The following is a 16,936-nucleotide window of genomic DNA, read 5'->3' on the forward strand; positions in this document are numbered from 1 at the left end:
CCACCCCTGGTTTTCCTTATAAGTCAGTTTAATTCTGGAATGATGCAATTTCCTGGTTCTGACTGGATATGAGATGCATGGTGGGATCTTACAAGGCTGGCATTTAGTTACCTGAATGTTAATAGAAATGGCAAGTAAACAAAGAAAAACTCAGTGGGTGAAGCAAGTCTATACTTTTAAAAAATCTATAATACCCAGTCTAGCATGCAGCCCCTGTGCTGCTGTATGCCAACATTTCTTCTTCTCTGCCTACCCAACCTCCACCCCCTTCTACAACCCTCCACCCCCCTTTAATCTGTCTCACCTCCTCCATCCAAACAAACAAACCAGCAGGCATAATGTTGGGTTTGGAGGAACCTCCCTCTCACTGTTAGCCCCGGACTGCTTTCATCTTCCGCCCTCCACTTTACGAGGAGCCTTAGTCCCAGCCTGAGTCTGCAACAGTCATGACTAATGTGAAACCCTAGCAAGAACCCTCCGATTGCTCGTGATTATTTCAAAGTAAGATGTTCACAACCAAAGAGGGAGTGTTGTAAGGCCAGAGTGATCGTGTTATGCTAACTGTAAGCTCTCAGTCACTGATCTTATTAGTGAGAGCTGAAGTAAGACCAGGTTGTAGATGTTCAAAGAAGGAGCACGAGGAAGGAACATGAGCACATGGTTTAGATCTTAATATGAGCTTATTTTTATACAAAATAATGTGATAGGGGTTTGCACATATGTGAGAAGTAATCTCGGAGAAAACAAAGAGCTGTTTGAACAGACTCCAAATAGTTTAGCTGCTTATCCTTTGATGTTGACATACTCCAAAGCAGAGAAAAAGTTGTTAAATATAGCAGTGCCAAAACAGACAAACGAAGGAACTGTTTTTACTATTGTGGATGTTGTAACAGTTTCTTGGTTGATGTCCAGGTTTGTCTGTATTTAACATGTTCTTGGTTGGTGCCCAGGATGGTCTGTATTTAACATGTTCTTGGTTGGTGCCCAGGATGGTCTGTATTTAACATGTTCTTGGTTGGTGCCCAGGATGGTCTGTATTTAACATGTTCTTGGTTGGTGCCCAGGATGGTCTGTATTTAACATGTTCTTGGTTGGTGCCCAGGATGGTCTGTATTTAACATGTTCTTGGTTGGTGCCCAGGATGGTCTGTATTTAACATGTTCTTGGTTGGTGCCCAGGATGGTCTGTATTTAACATGTTCCCTTTCTTCTGCAGAAACCCCTCTACAGCTGTATTACCAAAAATGAAAGTAAGCACATATCAAGATATTTATTTAAAATATAGAATGAAACATGCAACAACTGCTCTTATCTGTCTTCTGCGTATGCCTAATTTAGCCAGTTTAATAAGAATGTATTTTCAACATTGCTGTGTGAGGTCATCCCACTTTAACTTGTGTGAAAAGGAAACACAACACCATTCTGCTTGGCATGTCATAATAATATGCCTACCAGGCAGGGTCTTGACCTCTATCTTGCTGAAATTCATCCTGCCATTAAGCTTACCAGTGAATGAGATGCTTATTTGTGTTCATATGTGAGAGCACTGCCCTGCAGACACTGTCAGTCACAATATGGCCTTTCCGTCGAGACCTTGCATACCCAAACATACACTCTATTTTGCAAAATAGCACAGCCTGTATCTCAAGTGACCTGAGGCGTTGCACGCAAACGTATATTCTCGTGTGCTTGCGAATAAGGGTGTGCTTCGCGGACCTGAACACGAGCTCAGTTTGTTTGTCTCTGGCCTCTACGCCCTGTCTCCCAGTGGGATCCGTCTGCTGCAGTTATGCGGGGAGGCACACTAACTGCCGCGAATATTGCCAGGCCATCTTCCGTACGGACTCTTCGCCCACCATCTCCCAGATCAACACCGTCAGGGAGTACTGCCAGAGCGTCAGCCCACAGCTCATCGGCTGCGTGGCCAACTACACCAAATCCTATCCGACCAAGAGCCCCATTGACAGTGAGTGCACTTCCCATACGTTTTCTGTGCAGTCATAACTCAGTAATCAACCTGAAAAGAGCCTTTATACGGCTCGTTGGACCCGGAGATGGACTATATGGGTGTACGGGTGACTTTGGAGTAGTTCACCAATAGAATGATTTTATCACTCAATATGTTACGGCTCTTCAAATCCTTATGTTATTGCAGGAACAGTGTGGTGCCATTATTACATTTGATTAGTGAATCACATGAACCATATTAACAATGCTGTGTTCATAAACCTTTGTGTCAGATGTTAGTTAACTGAGCTTTACGCTACCAACCCGCTCGCTAGGCCTGTACTGCTGCGACCGCGCGGTGGAGACACACTGCCAGGTGGCATGCAAGCGCATCTTACGCACCATGACCACCGAGCACGAGATCATGGAGGGTCTGATCGCTGAGTGCGGCAGCCAGCCTCTCCCCCAGGACCCGCTGTGGCAGTGTTTCCTGGGTAGTGCTCACCCCCCTGCCAAAAGCGACCCAGAGACCTCACCCACAGCCAAGATGGACTGCGCCAAGCTCCACTGCTGTTCCAAAGCTAATACCTCACTCTGCAGGTCAGTTCACTGTCACTTAGTGCCAGTAGGGGGCGTTCAGAATGAAGTAAATCTTTTAGCTATTCTGCCTGTAGCTCCTGGTAAAAAATAAAAAAATAAATAGGTGGTTCAGTATTAATGATCAAAGCAGTCAGTGAGGAAGGCAGTTGGTTTCCCTGTGACAGCTGCAGTATTTTCCATTGTTGGCACTTTTGGGGTTTTCGGTCCCAGTGATTCATGGAATGCCAGTGAAAGAGTTCATTGCCAAACTGCATAATGCAAAAAAAACAAAAAAACAAAAACGTTTAATGGTTAAGTTCACCCAGTCAGGATTGTTTGTGAGCCTGAATTCAGCTTGTGTGACTGCATCCTGGACAGGGACATGTGCCAAAAGATCAGCACCAACTGGGGCACTCAGACATGGCAAGAGTTCGACCAGCTGTGTGAATACAGCCCCGTGGAGACAGACCTCATCACCTGTCTGGCAGACGTGAGGGAACCGTGCCAGCTGGGCTGCAAGGACCTCACCTACTGCACCAACTTCAACAACAGGTGACAAAGCAGGGTGTCCCAGACAAGGGCACGGCACCTCACACGTGTGTTTAGTGCACTGACGTCACTTTCACGCTAAGTCATTTCTAAGTGGAATCACATTTTGGAGAGGGGGATATATTGAACTACATTGTGGAGGTTGTGAAGGACTAGAGTTTTACTGCTTCAGCATAAACTTGGAGCAGTACTTCTATCCAGTTCAGCCACTGGATGCTTCCCCTTTAGAAGTAGATCTCCAAACTCCACTCCCTGTTCCACTCCACTCCCTGCGCCTGAAACTGTGCTCTGTTCACTATCTCCTATATGCAAAAATATGAGTCTATATAGCAATATTATAGGGAACAGAATTCGTCAATTATAGTAAATGACTTTCAACACTACACTATGCATGTTAGCTTATTGCATTGTAACAAGCTTGGCGACATGCCAGGCAGGATGATTAAGTTCACCACGTCTTCATCAGTCCCTCAGGTAATGTAAAAGATCAGTAGACTTGGTAGCTAACTAGCTTGTCAAAAATGATCAACTCAATCTATGAGATTACAGAGCGAACTTTGATAAACTAAAAGCGTTTCTTCAGATAATATGCTACATGTGTGACTGGCCTGGGGGTCTTTCCTCAGAAAGGCTGCTAATGAATTTTCAAACCAAACAACATGATGCATCAGGGATATTTCTTGCTTGCTAGGGTGCATCATTTGTATCGTACTTAGTGCAATGTGGGATTATTACAGTTCTGCATGTTTTCAGACTCCACTGCAAGATGCTGGGACCACAAAGTAGTGCACTATAATAGTGAATAGGGCACAGTTTCAGATACAGCTACTATAGACTTCTTATCCATGCTGTTGTTTTATGACACACTCGAAAAAGTTCAATTTCAAATTCGATTCGATAAACTTTTTATGTTTAGGAATGCCGTGTATAAAAATGCATAGTCATTTTCCCCAGTCTGTATTTACTGTACCTTGATGTGTCTGTTCTCAGGCCAGTTGTGTCTGTTCTCAGCCTCCGCTGTGGGTCTGCATGGTTGGATTTATTTTGGTAGGAATGGTGCAGCGTTGCTTTAGGGTCAGAAAGGCATAGAGCAGCAAGATTCCCGCCTATGCTAAAGTGTTTGTGGGTTCACATGCACTCCCCATTGCTCAGCACACCAGTCCCAATGGGAACTGCACACAGTCTGAGGGCAGAAGTCTCCGCCATGTTAAACAATGACTGTGCTTACTTAGTGAGGCTGCAGCAGTGTCTGTATATTCATGGTTAGTTGATGAAATATGTTTAAGTGCAAGAACCTTGTGGTTGTTTCAAATGCGGCTTGGTGAAAGTTAAGCTCTCATGGGTTCTGATGGGTTCTGATGGGTTCTGATGGGTTCTAATACAGATGTGATATCAGTCCTTGCTTGGTCTGCAAGTGCGTGCCATGATCATAGGAGACAGTGGACACAGAGTAACTACAGCACCACTAAAGCAGCAGACATTCTTTCCTGATTATGTATTATTTGCTAACACGTTTATTCAGAAGCACCACCAATTTGACTTTTTTTTTTTTTGGTCTTAATGTCACACATAAGCGTTTGTGTTCTTCTGACCCAATTAAAAGCTGATTCATTTGTCATTATCATAACATTTAGTTATAGTTTACAGGAAAGCTACTTGAACTACAGAAACCATAAATTATTTTAAATCATTAACAGTGGAAAGAAGCAGATATACAATCTTTAATAGGCTGAATAATGTCATGTAGATAAGAAATCATATTGCATTAAGGTAAATATTAAGATTATCGTTTTTGTGTGTGTGCTTGTTGGGATATTTTTTTAGCCCCCCCCCTAAAGCCGTGGAGGCATTTGATGTAATCTGAAGTATTCTGAGTATTGTTTAGACTGGAGAAGGGCGATGAATCTCCCTCTAGATAATGGCACCCTTGCTTCAATGGTGGGATTCAAAGGTCAGGCAAACAAACCCTGGCTTTGATTTCCTTTGAAGGGTTCCTAGGGCAGGCTGCACTGGTGGGCACCCCTGCAGATTTCAAAAGCTGTTGTGTCCCATCCCACGGGCAACTTGGCACAGAATGCAAACAGAGCACAACGTGTTGGGGACAAATGTGGTCCTGAGTGCTGCGTACGCCTGCAGTGCTGCGTTGTTCCCCTGCATTCTGACCCATGGCGGCGGGTGTGAGGGCCATTTTGTGGACCTCACCACAGCTCCAGTAAGCTAAGCCTCTACCACGGCCTCTTGATGACACAAGAAGAATGTGTGCAGAGAGACCCCGCTCTAGTAGATCTCACCTTCAGCACAGCAGGAGGAAGCTGTCCAAGTGCACGCTGTCCCAAGGAACAGGAAATCTTTGTGGAGAGGAAGTCTTAGGCAAAGCTGTGTTTAAACATTACAGGAGGAGCGAGTGGGGTTCAAGGATATAATCATCATCTGTGGCCAGTGGCTTGCAGGATTGTACTACAGGAAGTTTCCTTAATTTTACATAGTTTGTCAAAAATGCAACATAAGTACACTCTTGACGTGGTAGACTTTTGACTATAGAACTGTTCCATTTGTGCAGGCCTCTTACATTAGGAGGTCATTTTGAGTTGGAAGAATTGGAGCTGTTCCCTGGGGACTTTCCCACCATGTGGTCAAAGCGCTTTCCCCCCTCACTAAAATGAGTCTGCCTCTCAGCCCTCTCCTGCGCTTGTCAGACATGACAGGAGTCTCCTGGGGTCAAAAAACCTCATAAACAAACCATTTTCTGACCCTGGATAAGTCCCTGAACATGCTCAGCAACTTGGATCTGGAGAACCAGTCCATTGTGGCTGAGTTCCCCTGGTGGACCCCGCCCCAGGCCTCACGGTACCTTCAGGAAAGGCGCTTCCTCTGGTGGATCATTAAAGGAGCCGGCACCACCTCTGCTGCATGTTTCCTCAGGAAGTCTCCCTTTGCCAGTGTTGAGTGGTGTGTGGTTAGGGGGCATGTTTCAGCTCTGATGAATAGTAGTAAACAGTGGCCGTCTGGAGGACGACGTTAGCGAGGGCCATGTGCCGGAGACGGGGGAGGGGATTCCACAAACATGCTTTGAATTACAGCCAAAGAGCCTCTGATTCAGTGAGGACTTCTACCATGATCTGTCAGGGAATGTATTCCTTTAACTTTGTCTGGGTTTGTGTGTGTCCGTGTGTTTGAAGCACTTTGTTGAATAGGTGGGATCTTTTGGACCAGTGTAATTAGGAAGTTCTGTATGAATCTGGCTGTACAACACGTGCCTGTGCTAGTTCTCCCTCTCTTTCTGTGTATATTTCTTTATCCCTCTCTCTCTCTCTCTGGACATATTCTGGACATTTCTCTTACATCTTCAGGCCAACGGAGCTCTTCCGCAGCTGCAACATCCAGTCGGATCAGGGTGCCATGAACGACTTCAAACTGTGGTCCAATGGAACCATCAGGATGCCTTTGATGAACATTCCGGTTCGTGACATCCGGAAGTGTCGGCCAGAGATGTGGAAGGCTGTGGCCTGCGTGCTGCAGATCAAACCCTGCTACAGCAAATCCAGAGGCAGCATCATCTGCAAGTTCGTAACATGCTGCTCTCATTTCTGCTCCTTTTCGCTCACAGACTTTTCTGGTCACTGTAAACATGTTTTGTCTCGCAGATAGGGGTTAGAACAAGCCTCCTTGGTAATCTAGGTAGAACAACGGCTTCTGTTTTCATTTGAACACATCTTTTCAATTAAAGTTGAAATCGTATACTAATTAGTACTTAATCACTTAACGACTTAATTCTATTTGTCTGAAGGAAAAATACCATTGCGTCCAGGGCCCTGTTTCCATGTGTTGCTCAACATAGTGTTGTCCTTGTGGGTGCTTGCTGTTAACAGTTTGACTTGAAACACCTCTGCATACCAAACAGCATAATAAAATATCAAGGGACAGCACTTAAGAACAGGCAGCATGGTCTTGGCTCAGCACAGTGTGGTCACAATAGCCTGTCAGATACCCACACACACACACACACACACACACACACACACACACACACACACACACACACACACACACACACACACACACACACAAGGGCAACACTCATTGCTCCATTTGCATTTATCGCACTTGTATTGTACACTTGGAGTTAAAGCTCGCCTCATTGGCGATCAGCAGACCACCCCACAGAACACACGTGCGCTCCGGAATTGTAAGGATTAGTCCTCCGCATGCAACTCGGCTGGCAGCTGCTGTGGAATTATGTCTCCGTGGCCTCTGACGAGCACCACCCTGACTCCAGCAGCTCAGGACAAAGGCATGTGTCAGTGAGTGATGGCTGGGTGTGACCTCATGCACATTCATCAGCATCTCTCCTCCCTCCGTCTTGTCCCAGCATGCATCAGTGTTTGTGCTCAGAGGAGGCAATTACTATTTGGTCCTGGATGTTGTGGACACTCAGAGATGTTCCGTTCCCAGATTGGGGCCGTGTAGTCCTGAGTGAGAAATCTAGACCGATGCATCCTGATGCATCTGGGGCTACGTCCCTGTCTCAGGCAGTGTCTCTCAGGCAGTGTCTCTCAGGCAGTGTCTCTCAGCTTTTGACAGTCGACAGGTCCTCTTTGTCTGCAGATTTGTGCACTTTCACCTCTCTTTATTGAAGCTGACAACAAAATAAGTGAAGAGGGCAAGGGCAGGGTGTTTCAGCCCTCACGTTGTTGGCTGGCCTCCATGAGTTCCAGATGTGTTTGAAGACTGCCGAGGTATGTTGTTCCAGTGCCTGACTGTGAGCAAAGAAACAAAGCCGTGAGCATTATTGTGGCAGTGTAGGTGAATGGGAGAGAAACCAGCACACGTGTGTCCAAGATCGGAAATGAGACCCTGGGACGTCAGAGTTGTTGAGTCAGAACTGTGACTGCCGTGTTAGTGACAGCTGAAAACATGGGAGAAGAAAGAGCTGCTCTGGCCTGCTTCCAGCCATGAGGCTTTTTTATGGTGTGTGCAGTCAACATGACGGAGGCTTTCATGTGATCTGTCTGAGGTTAGTGGAGCACTCTTGATCTCAAGCACGGGCTGGAAGATGCATGGAGATGTGGTGTTTAATCAATTCAATAAAGCTGACACTTGAAATGAGACTTATACTATTGTTTTTGCAAATACCCTTGTCTTATATTATATGAAGACCTGTGTGATGGTTTTCATGTTGACAAGTATTACATTAAATGTAAAAGTGACCAATGTCTGTCATGCATTTGATCTGCAGCGCTGGTTACACAAGGTTAGCATGAGTGCAGCCACTCTTATGGGTTAGTAATGTTGTTGGGATCCTGCCTCTGTGCCCTCAGGTCCGACTGTGTGGACATTCTGACCCACTGTGGTGACTTCACACGCTTCCCAGAAGGGCTGACTCCAGAGCGCATCTGCGATCTTCTATCCCCTACTTCTCCCCCTGATGACCTGGAGCGATGTATCCCTCTACAAAGATACCTCAGTCAGTCCCTCAAATTCTCCATCTACAGTTTTTGGTTTGTTTCTTTAATTTAGAACCATAAACAATGCAAAACATCTTTGCTGACCACAGCTCCTAGCCCCTTCGAGAACATGATCGAGGAGGTGATTCACCCCTGCAATCCCAACCCATGTCCCAGCAACCATCTGTGTGAAGTGAACAGGAAAGGTTGCCACCCAGGACAGGACTGCCTGCCTTACTTCTGTGTACCTGGTACACCACAGCTCAGCGTACACCCTGCTTGGTAAAGATAATAGCAATTTTTTTCGTTTGTTTTGTAAACATAAATCTCTGGCGACAGGCTGCAAACTGGGAGAGGCCTCTGAGTTCCTGGTGCACGTGGAGGCACGCATCCAAGTGCCCCTACGCAGTGGGCAGCCCGGCTGCTACGAGGTGTGCACCTGCGGGCACAGCGGACGGCTGGAGAACTGCTCCGAGATGCCCTGTGTCGACACCACCAAGTCCTGCGTCGTTGGAGGACAGAGGAAAAGTGAGACTGACATGAGTTTCCCATCGCGTCTTCTTGCGTGCAGTGTCAGGCGTTTCTGATGTAATAGCTAAGCAGGGAGATTTGTTAAGATGGTGATTGTTTTCCGAAAAATAAGCATGTAATTGTTTAGGGTAAGCAGCTTAATTAATCTGAAAATGACAACATGATCAGATTATTGTTATTTTTTTTATGCCTAGACATGAGACAAGTTTGTTTGCTGTGTCTGTTGCAGTAAATATTTGTTGTGTTTTCTGGCATTTGATGAAAAAACTGCAAGGCCTAGACCAAAGCCAGACGCCAGCCCTCTCCCGCGTCTGTAGGAATGTCAGAGCCAACCACTGCATTAAGCAACAGAAAGTAAAAGCTCCCACATGCTGGAATTTCCTTCCTGCGGTCTCTTTCTGGGCAGCGTGAAATGTCACTAAGCAGCTTGCAGAGGGACTTTGCTCTCCTCAACACAGGCCCAGCCGTGCTGTAAATCAGCACCATTCATTCATCAGCCTTAGTCTGAGAGGCCCACTTTTTTTGTGACTGCCACCTAGTGGACTGGCGACATTTGCAACAAGAGCTGAAATGTGTAACCTGTATCTAGATATACCAGTAAAAATATGTAGCAAATACAGGCTGCTCAACAAGTAGTTAGGGCTGGAAATGATTTGTGTTGTAAAAACAAGGGCATCCTTCAGATAGGTATACAAGTGTCACAAGTGAATTTCTTGTGATTCAATAGTTTTACCATTACAGATGCGCATAAATAGTTCTTTTGTAAACAGATTTATTTATTTTTGCTTTGCCTTTTGGTTTGAAGCTGAATAAGTTTATTGTTTTTTCCTTTCATGTTTATTTTTATGCCACTTCTAAGGGGGTCAGCCATTTTGGGCTTATTTGAGCCAGATGTGGTGTTCTTAAGAGAGGAGGCTTGGGCCTCTAATTCAAGAGTGTTAAGTAAGGAAATGAAAGCTTTTGGTGTTTCGGTCTGTTCCTCGGGCAGAAGCTGCAAACAGTGTTCTAACTCTACTCTGTATTAATTAAAGGAAACATAGTACTGTGTAGAGAAAGTGTTACTGTCTTTAAAGCTTTACAAAGACTTATCACTCAGCTTTGCATCATGGACAAAGACGTCTTTGTGCTAAACTGTTTTATCTTGTGAAGCTAGTACTTTGATCGTCTAGTTAAAACTAAAGGAAATATATTAGACTATTGAAACAATACCAGTATAATCTAATGCAAATGTATACATACACTACCTGTAGAAGTATTTTATAATGAATTCATTCAACAAGGTCCACTGCATTAGTGAACAATAGAAATTAGTCATGTGAAAATATGACTGTGAAAAGGAATGACCCGTTGAAGCCACTGCACTGTCTGGCCCTGACTGGGTTGCTGGTCTGACTGGGTTGCTGGTCTATATCTTGTAGGTCACGGTGCATCTTTCAGAGTGGACTGTCGCTCCTGCTTCTGCTATGCAGGTGAAAGCATCTGCACCTCTCGCCAGTGCCCCAGCCTGGAAAACACAGATGAGGACCGCTCCCTTTTTACAGGTGCCTGTGACTATGTGTGTGTTTAATTTCTATGGGGTGTTTTAGCTACCTTATCAAGCACACTGAGCACACTCTTTCTCTCTCTATCTCTCTCTCTCTCCCAGGTCGTCACTGTGACTGTGCTGATCGCTTTGTTCCTGTGTGTGCACGTAATGGCCGCACTTACCCCAGTGCGTGTGTAGCACGCTGTATGGGTTTCTCAGATGATCAGTTTGAGTTTGGCTCCTGCAGGAGCACAGAGCCCTGCCTATCCAACCCCTGCCCGAGGGGCCAGAGGTAAAAACTGCCCCGCTCTCACACCACATAGCCATCACACCAAACTGTAGTTATCTAACACCAGCGAACAGCTTTACTCTAAGGCTGCTGTAGTGCCATTCAGCTCCACACAGAAGTATTGTATGAGCTGCAAAATACGGAGGAGCCCCAGCTGTTATTATAGCTGCTAAATATTGAGCAAGTGTTCTGTAATAATCCTTAATATCAGTTCTTCTGGCTGCTGGGTTATATCAGCATGTCCGGTTTCAGCTACAGTTTACTGAAGTTTACTTCCATTCTGTCCCAGGACTCTGTCTTCCCGTGCTCACCCATAATAAGTCTTCCTCAGTGTTTGTTCAGGTGTGAAGTTTAGGCCTTCTTCCTCAGCCCAGGTTCATTTTGCCCTGAGGAGAACTATAGTGAGAGTGTGTTGTCATAACCCTTCCTCCGGATCCTCCTGCTAGGCTGTGAGCCCTTTAGGCTTACGGGATCAGGCTTCTCCGGGGAATGAAAATCATGATGTTTTCCATTTTCCATACTGTTGGGGTCCTGGAGTGAATACTAATTGAGGATGTGAACACTTTGGTGCCAATCGAATGTAATAGAGCATGTCGAAACTGAAATCTTTTTACTGTTATTTCCATTTCCATAACTTTCATTTATGGTCTGACTATTCCTACAAACCTTAGGAAATGTGAGCAAAAGTAGATCAGATATTGTCACAACTTCACGAGCCATTTGTTTGGCTGCTTTGCCATAGTTGGACCTCCCTTTGTACTGTAGACTGCGTGCTTATTGGCTGCAGCGCTTTCACAATACCCTCAAGAGAAAAAAGGTTTTTAAAGAGAATCTCAGAAGATTACACCAAATAAGGGTCCTCATTGTCTAGCTCTGTCTCTCAGAAACATTTTGGAATCTGTTTTATGTAACACCCAACAGTAAGTTTCATAACATGTCTTCCTGGCTCACTGTTGAAAGCGAAAACTTCACTTCTTCGTTTGTTCTTTTGTAAACAAGGTGATAAAATAGTGAACCATTGCTGTTAAAAACCTGGTTGGGGTGCTTTTATGGAGCCATCCCTGTTCCAGAAGCAGTCTGGTTGTCTCAGAGCCAAGTGTCTGAGAACTAATAGGGATAGTTGCTCCTTATCTTTTGACAGAAAGTTGAGTGCTTTGGTTTTCTGTGTTTTTTTCTCAAGTCTCCTGACAAATATCACAAGGACGAAAAGGGAGTATAAAATGTCTGGGTTCATGTTCATATTCCACTGATAACCTTACCCTGTTTTTATGCCAGGTATTTCGTCCAACTTTAAATTCACAGAGATGTAAAAAATAATTGTGATTTACATCAAATTAAAGTTAAAAGAAAAGCATGAACACAAAATCAAAATAAAAAGAAAGTTATGGCCAGCAGTAACCCACAGGCTGTTGACAAGCCAATAAAAATTGTGACTGCAACCCTAAGACACATAAACATCTCGAGCATCATTAAAAATGTGTTGAAACAGAGACACAATATTTAGTGCTGTCACTCAACATATAATACAGGCAATGTCAACCCCAATCCTTCCACGTGTGGCTGTTGGCAGCAGTTTCATATGTGCCATTAGTGACCCACCAGACAAACAAGTGAATTACTGGTCCTTGTTGCTATACCACCCACCTACTATCAGCACTATCTCAGATATCAATAAGATATATACGACATGTATAACTGAGATATAAGGCGATATAAGAATATAAGAATCCCCACGTCCTAACAGCGTGATGCAGTACTGATCTTGGGTAGCTGTCTTAATCTTCTGGAACCAGCAACTCCTTAACTTAATCCCAACTTTTAAAGGCAACATGACTGGGTCAGTTTAAAAAAAAGCCTCTACCATATTGTCATCATAGTTGGGCTTTCATATCTCCAGTCTAAGAGTAATAATGGTAGCACAGTGTCACCTCCCTATAGCCCCGATGAAATCTCTTTACTATGAGAGGGAAAATGGAAGTGGAGTCTTCATCCACTTTGGTGAGCAATGGCTCCATCACAGAAGTAGTCTGACAGGGAAAAGAAAGAGCACAAGTATCCTTAAAAGTTTGAACTGACAGACTCTCTGGAAGCTTTTCTTCAACTTAACACATTGGCTGAACCGTTATGCCTATGTGCTCTGGCAAGTGTCTCAAGAAGCCATCGTCAGCATAGCCTAATTCCAGTGCAGTTACCAATGACTTCAGTACTTGAAATTTTTCGCAGATATAGAATTCCACTGCTACCAGAACAGAAACTGCCTTCTTACTGTACAATAATGTAAAAGCATACAGACACCTTAACTTACTGTCTGATAATGTAAGAGCATATAGACACCTTAACTTACTGTCTGATAATGTAAGAGCATATAGACACCTTAACTTACTGTCTGATAATGTAAGAGCATACAAACACCTTAACTTACTGTCCAATAAGGTAAGAGCATACGGACACCTTAACTTACTGTCTGATAATGTTAGAGCATACAAACACCTTAACTTACTGTCTGATAATGTAAGAGCATACAAACACCTTAACTTACTGTCCAATAAGGTAAGAGCATACGGACACCTTAACTTACTGTCCAATAAGGTAAGAGCATACGGACACCTTAACTTACTGTCCAATAAGGTAAAAACATTTGAACACCTTCACTTTTTGTCAGCCTTCTATAATATATAGTCCTAGACACATACATGGCACATTGCAGAGCACAAAAGTCATCTTTGCAAATTTATATAAACCAAATGCTACACACACAAAAAAACTTCTTTACAAGATTCACATAAATTTAGCTAACAAAACTATACTATTCACTTAAATACTGCTTGTTTGTCTGGTCACATAGAGCAATAGAAGTAGCTCAGTGTGCTGTCTATCAGAGCCACTAGGAAATGACTGCACAGCCCAGGACACCCAAACTCATCATCCATTACACCCACACAAGTCACTCCTAGAACCCCTTACTCATGTAGTTAGGTCCTCCGGATCTGTTGCAACTAATACTAGACTCCTCAGTAATTGGCAGTGTTAAATGTCCTAGGCAATGGTAAATGTCCTAGGCAAAACATCAATGTTGGTATCAAAGAAACAGAGGAATGGTCAAAAACATTAGCTTCCCTCAAAAGAAAGGAACACAAACAATCCTTCACATTGGTTGCACCCTCCACTTCAAACATTTAAACATACATTTGTTATGGGTGAAGAGCATAGAGGAGATTTAAAAAAGGCATTTCCCACTTCATCTTTCTTTACCACACCCATAATGACACTTTGTCCACACCACATTCTTGGGTTTTGCCTCTAGTCACCTGACTCCTGATACATGGGCTTGTGCATTGCTGGTTTGATTATGAGTAATGATCTAGTGGTGCCCTGCCATATGGGCAGTAGCTTAGCACTTAAAATAAGTGGGTCTGTCTGAAGAACTAAATATCACTTTTCGCTACTTTCTTGCTCATAATGTATTTCTTAATGTTTGTGACTTTCCTGTGTTCTCCCTTATGGAGCTGTGATTTCATGCTGATCTAACTCTCAAATAAGCGAAACTAAACTTTACGTCCCCTGGGCCCTGTTTCTTTCCAATTAGACATCTGCCATGTAACATTATCTGAGCTGGTGGATTCTTTAAAGTTGTCGAGGATGCTGAGAGTACATGCATCAGCAAACATCAGCAAAAAATCAGAATAGCATGATTACATCACCAGGCATCTTTACACATTACATTTCACATTACATTTCACATAATGGTCACAAGGGCATGAGGACATTCACAAACGTATTATGTGCAGCTTGGTTAGTGATGGGTGTTCTTGTCTTAAGAACAACCACCGTGGAACCTGTTGTTTGCTTTGCTTCGCTCGCTTCAGTTTAACGGTTCATGTCCTAGATGTAGGATATAGGTTGCCTTCACTGTCCTGTGTAGAGTAGCAGTTGGGTCTTCCAGCCATTCATAAAAGGTTGTTCGGCAACATCCTGTACATATTCTACACTTCCTCTCTGGCGGATAAAAAAGGTTCCAGAGCCAGCCTCTCATTTGTCCCACTGACATGGCACATAGAGGGAAGAGGAGACTTCAATACCTGCTCATTTGTATATTTAAGTTCATACATTGTTACTTTATCCACCTACACTCCCACTGAGTGCCTGGAGCTAAGTTTGTGTGAAAATACAGGTTCGGGAGTATTATTAAAGGGGACATGGTTTAAAATACATGTGTAACTTCAGCTCCCTGTCATCTCAAACATTAACAGGCTCCACATTTACTAGCAAATCCTAGCTGAGGTCTCTTTATTAAATAAAGTTTGTTGACTAGGGTAGAGGGTAAAACGTGTCTCTTAGAACTTCTGTCTGTCTCACCCTGGCCAAAAGCTGTCCAACCGCTCTACAATAACACACGGCTGGTAGTGTAATGTGATATACTGAGCCATTCCTTTATCTTGCACCTCCTCGGTTTGGGAGTAAGCAGCAACATACCGATATCCTCCTCCTCTCAGATGCATTCCTAAACGACGGGTGTGTCTGACGGACACCAAGGACATGAAGGACTACCCGTGTCTCCAGTACGAGTGTGTGAGCCGCCCTTCGGGTTGTGACCAGAACCAGCTGGATCCGGCCTGCGACACGGACAACATGGAGCACGCCAACTTATGTCTGCTGTATCAGCGCGGCAAGACGCTGGCCTACATGGGTCACTGCCAGGTGCACTGTTTATGTCACTGCCTTAATCTCGTTATAACTGTGTGTAAATGCACAGTAATGCTTCATTTCTGGGTAATTGTCTTAAATAGGAATTACAGGAATTTACATTGCAGCAAAACGAACTTGATTCAGCGCCTTTATCGCTCCAGGAAAGCCAGACACCTCCAGCTCTTCCATGCCAACAGTATTTAAAAACCTCACACAGTAGTGATAATCTTCTTGAACCAACACTCATTTCAACTTGTGGTTTGCTTCAGTGCTCTCTTCACTTGCTTTGCATCGTGATTGCTCCCATAATCCTCCACGCACAACCACCAAGTGTCTCCATAGGCATGAATGAAAAGCGGAGTGAAAATCACATCGTTTTGCTGTTATGTAAATGTACCATAACGGGTGTGTTTACTGTGTTTCAAGTATAATGTATTGTGAATATCAGTTTGCTAAAAATGACACCAGCGGATGCTGTCTTATGTCAAATTGCAGCACCTGCATAGATTAATGCAAGCATGTACTTGGTCTATTAGCTGATGGCCTAGCTTCCAGCAGCTGGGTCAGAAGACTGCCTCCACCCCATTAACTACTGCCTTCTGCCGAGGTCAAAGCCATTTACCTGCAGCTAAAAACAGCAGACTGAACACAGCAGACTGTGGTTACTGATGAAGGAAAACCTCATTACCAGAGTCACAAGGGCTTTTCTTTCTTCTGTAGTGTTTATTACACTGCCTGTGATACATGTGTTTACGTGTTGGGCATTGGGCTAGGGAACAATTTAAATATGCTTTCACCAAAGCACACAAAATACTCACGTGGATAGAGCAGTTTGCTGTCATTCTCTTTGAGTTGAGGAAGCTGGATGCCTCAGTGTGGAGTCACAAATGCTGAGAATCATATTACCAATTAACCTCCGTCTAGACTATTATATTTCTTAAGCCTCTTTTTGAAAGGTTCCATTTGGACGTACAGACAGACAGACACACACACTCACACACTCCCCAAACTAACACCTTCATAGCAATCTCTCTGTAATTGCTCCTCAAATTAAAATCCATCTCCCCTATATCACATTCCTGTCTATATTATGCAGCAGTTAGTGAAATGTGAGTATTTACAGTCATTTGTCAGCACTTGTGCTGTGCTGGATAGTCTTTCCTGTCTGGTGCTCAGGTTGCTCCTGTTAACTGAAGCTATGCTCCCAAAGGTCTAGTGTCATGGAAACCAGCTAGCTCAATTACCACCTCATTAAAACATCTGTTAGGGTGGCAGGCTAGCTAATGAGGATGCTCAAACTGTTGACAGTCATATTTAAAGAGAGTGCTTCTGCCAGCTAATTCTCAACCATGAGATTTGAGATTCAAAATGTGATTTCAGTTATCAT

General features: G+C 44.0%; 1 protein-coding gene across 1 annotated transcript in view; it reads left to right on the top strand.

Annotated features, from left to right (window-relative positions):
* Window positions 1–16,936, top strand: part of reck (reversion-inducing-cysteine-rich protein with kazal motifs) — a 40,032-nt gene that overhangs the window by 19,440 nt on the left and 3,656 nt on the right. The window contains exons 7-17 of the mRNA XM_076971345.1: window positions 1,216–1,249; window positions 1,768–1,965; window positions 2,282–2,546; window positions 2,904–3,077; window positions 6,425–6,637; window positions 8,393–8,538; window positions 8,629–8,769; window positions 8,858–9,046; window positions 10,468–10,590; window positions 10,695–10,866; window positions 15,357–15,561. Coding sequence (XP_076827460.1) covers window positions 1,216–1,249; window positions 1,768–1,965; window positions 2,282–2,546; window positions 2,904–3,077; window positions 6,425–6,637; window positions 8,393–8,538; window positions 8,629–8,769; window positions 8,858–9,046; window positions 10,468–10,590; window positions 10,695–10,866; window positions 15,357–15,561 — 1,860 coding nt within the window. The remainder of the gene's footprint in view (window positions 1–1,215; window positions 1,250–1,767; window positions 1,966–2,281; window positions 2,547–2,903; window positions 3,078–6,424; window positions 6,638–8,392; window positions 8,539–8,628; window positions 8,770–8,857; window positions 9,047–10,467; window positions 10,591–10,694; window positions 10,867–15,356; window positions 15,562–16,936) is intronic.

Source organism: Brachyhypopomus gauderio, chromosome 13 (genome assembly GCF_052324685.1).
Source record: "Brachyhypopomus gauderio isolate BG-103 chromosome 13, BGAUD_0.2, whole genome shotgun sequence".
Lineage (NCBI taxonomy): Eukaryota > Metazoa > Chordata > Actinopteri > Gymnotiformes > Hypopomidae > Brachyhypopomus > Brachyhypopomus gauderio.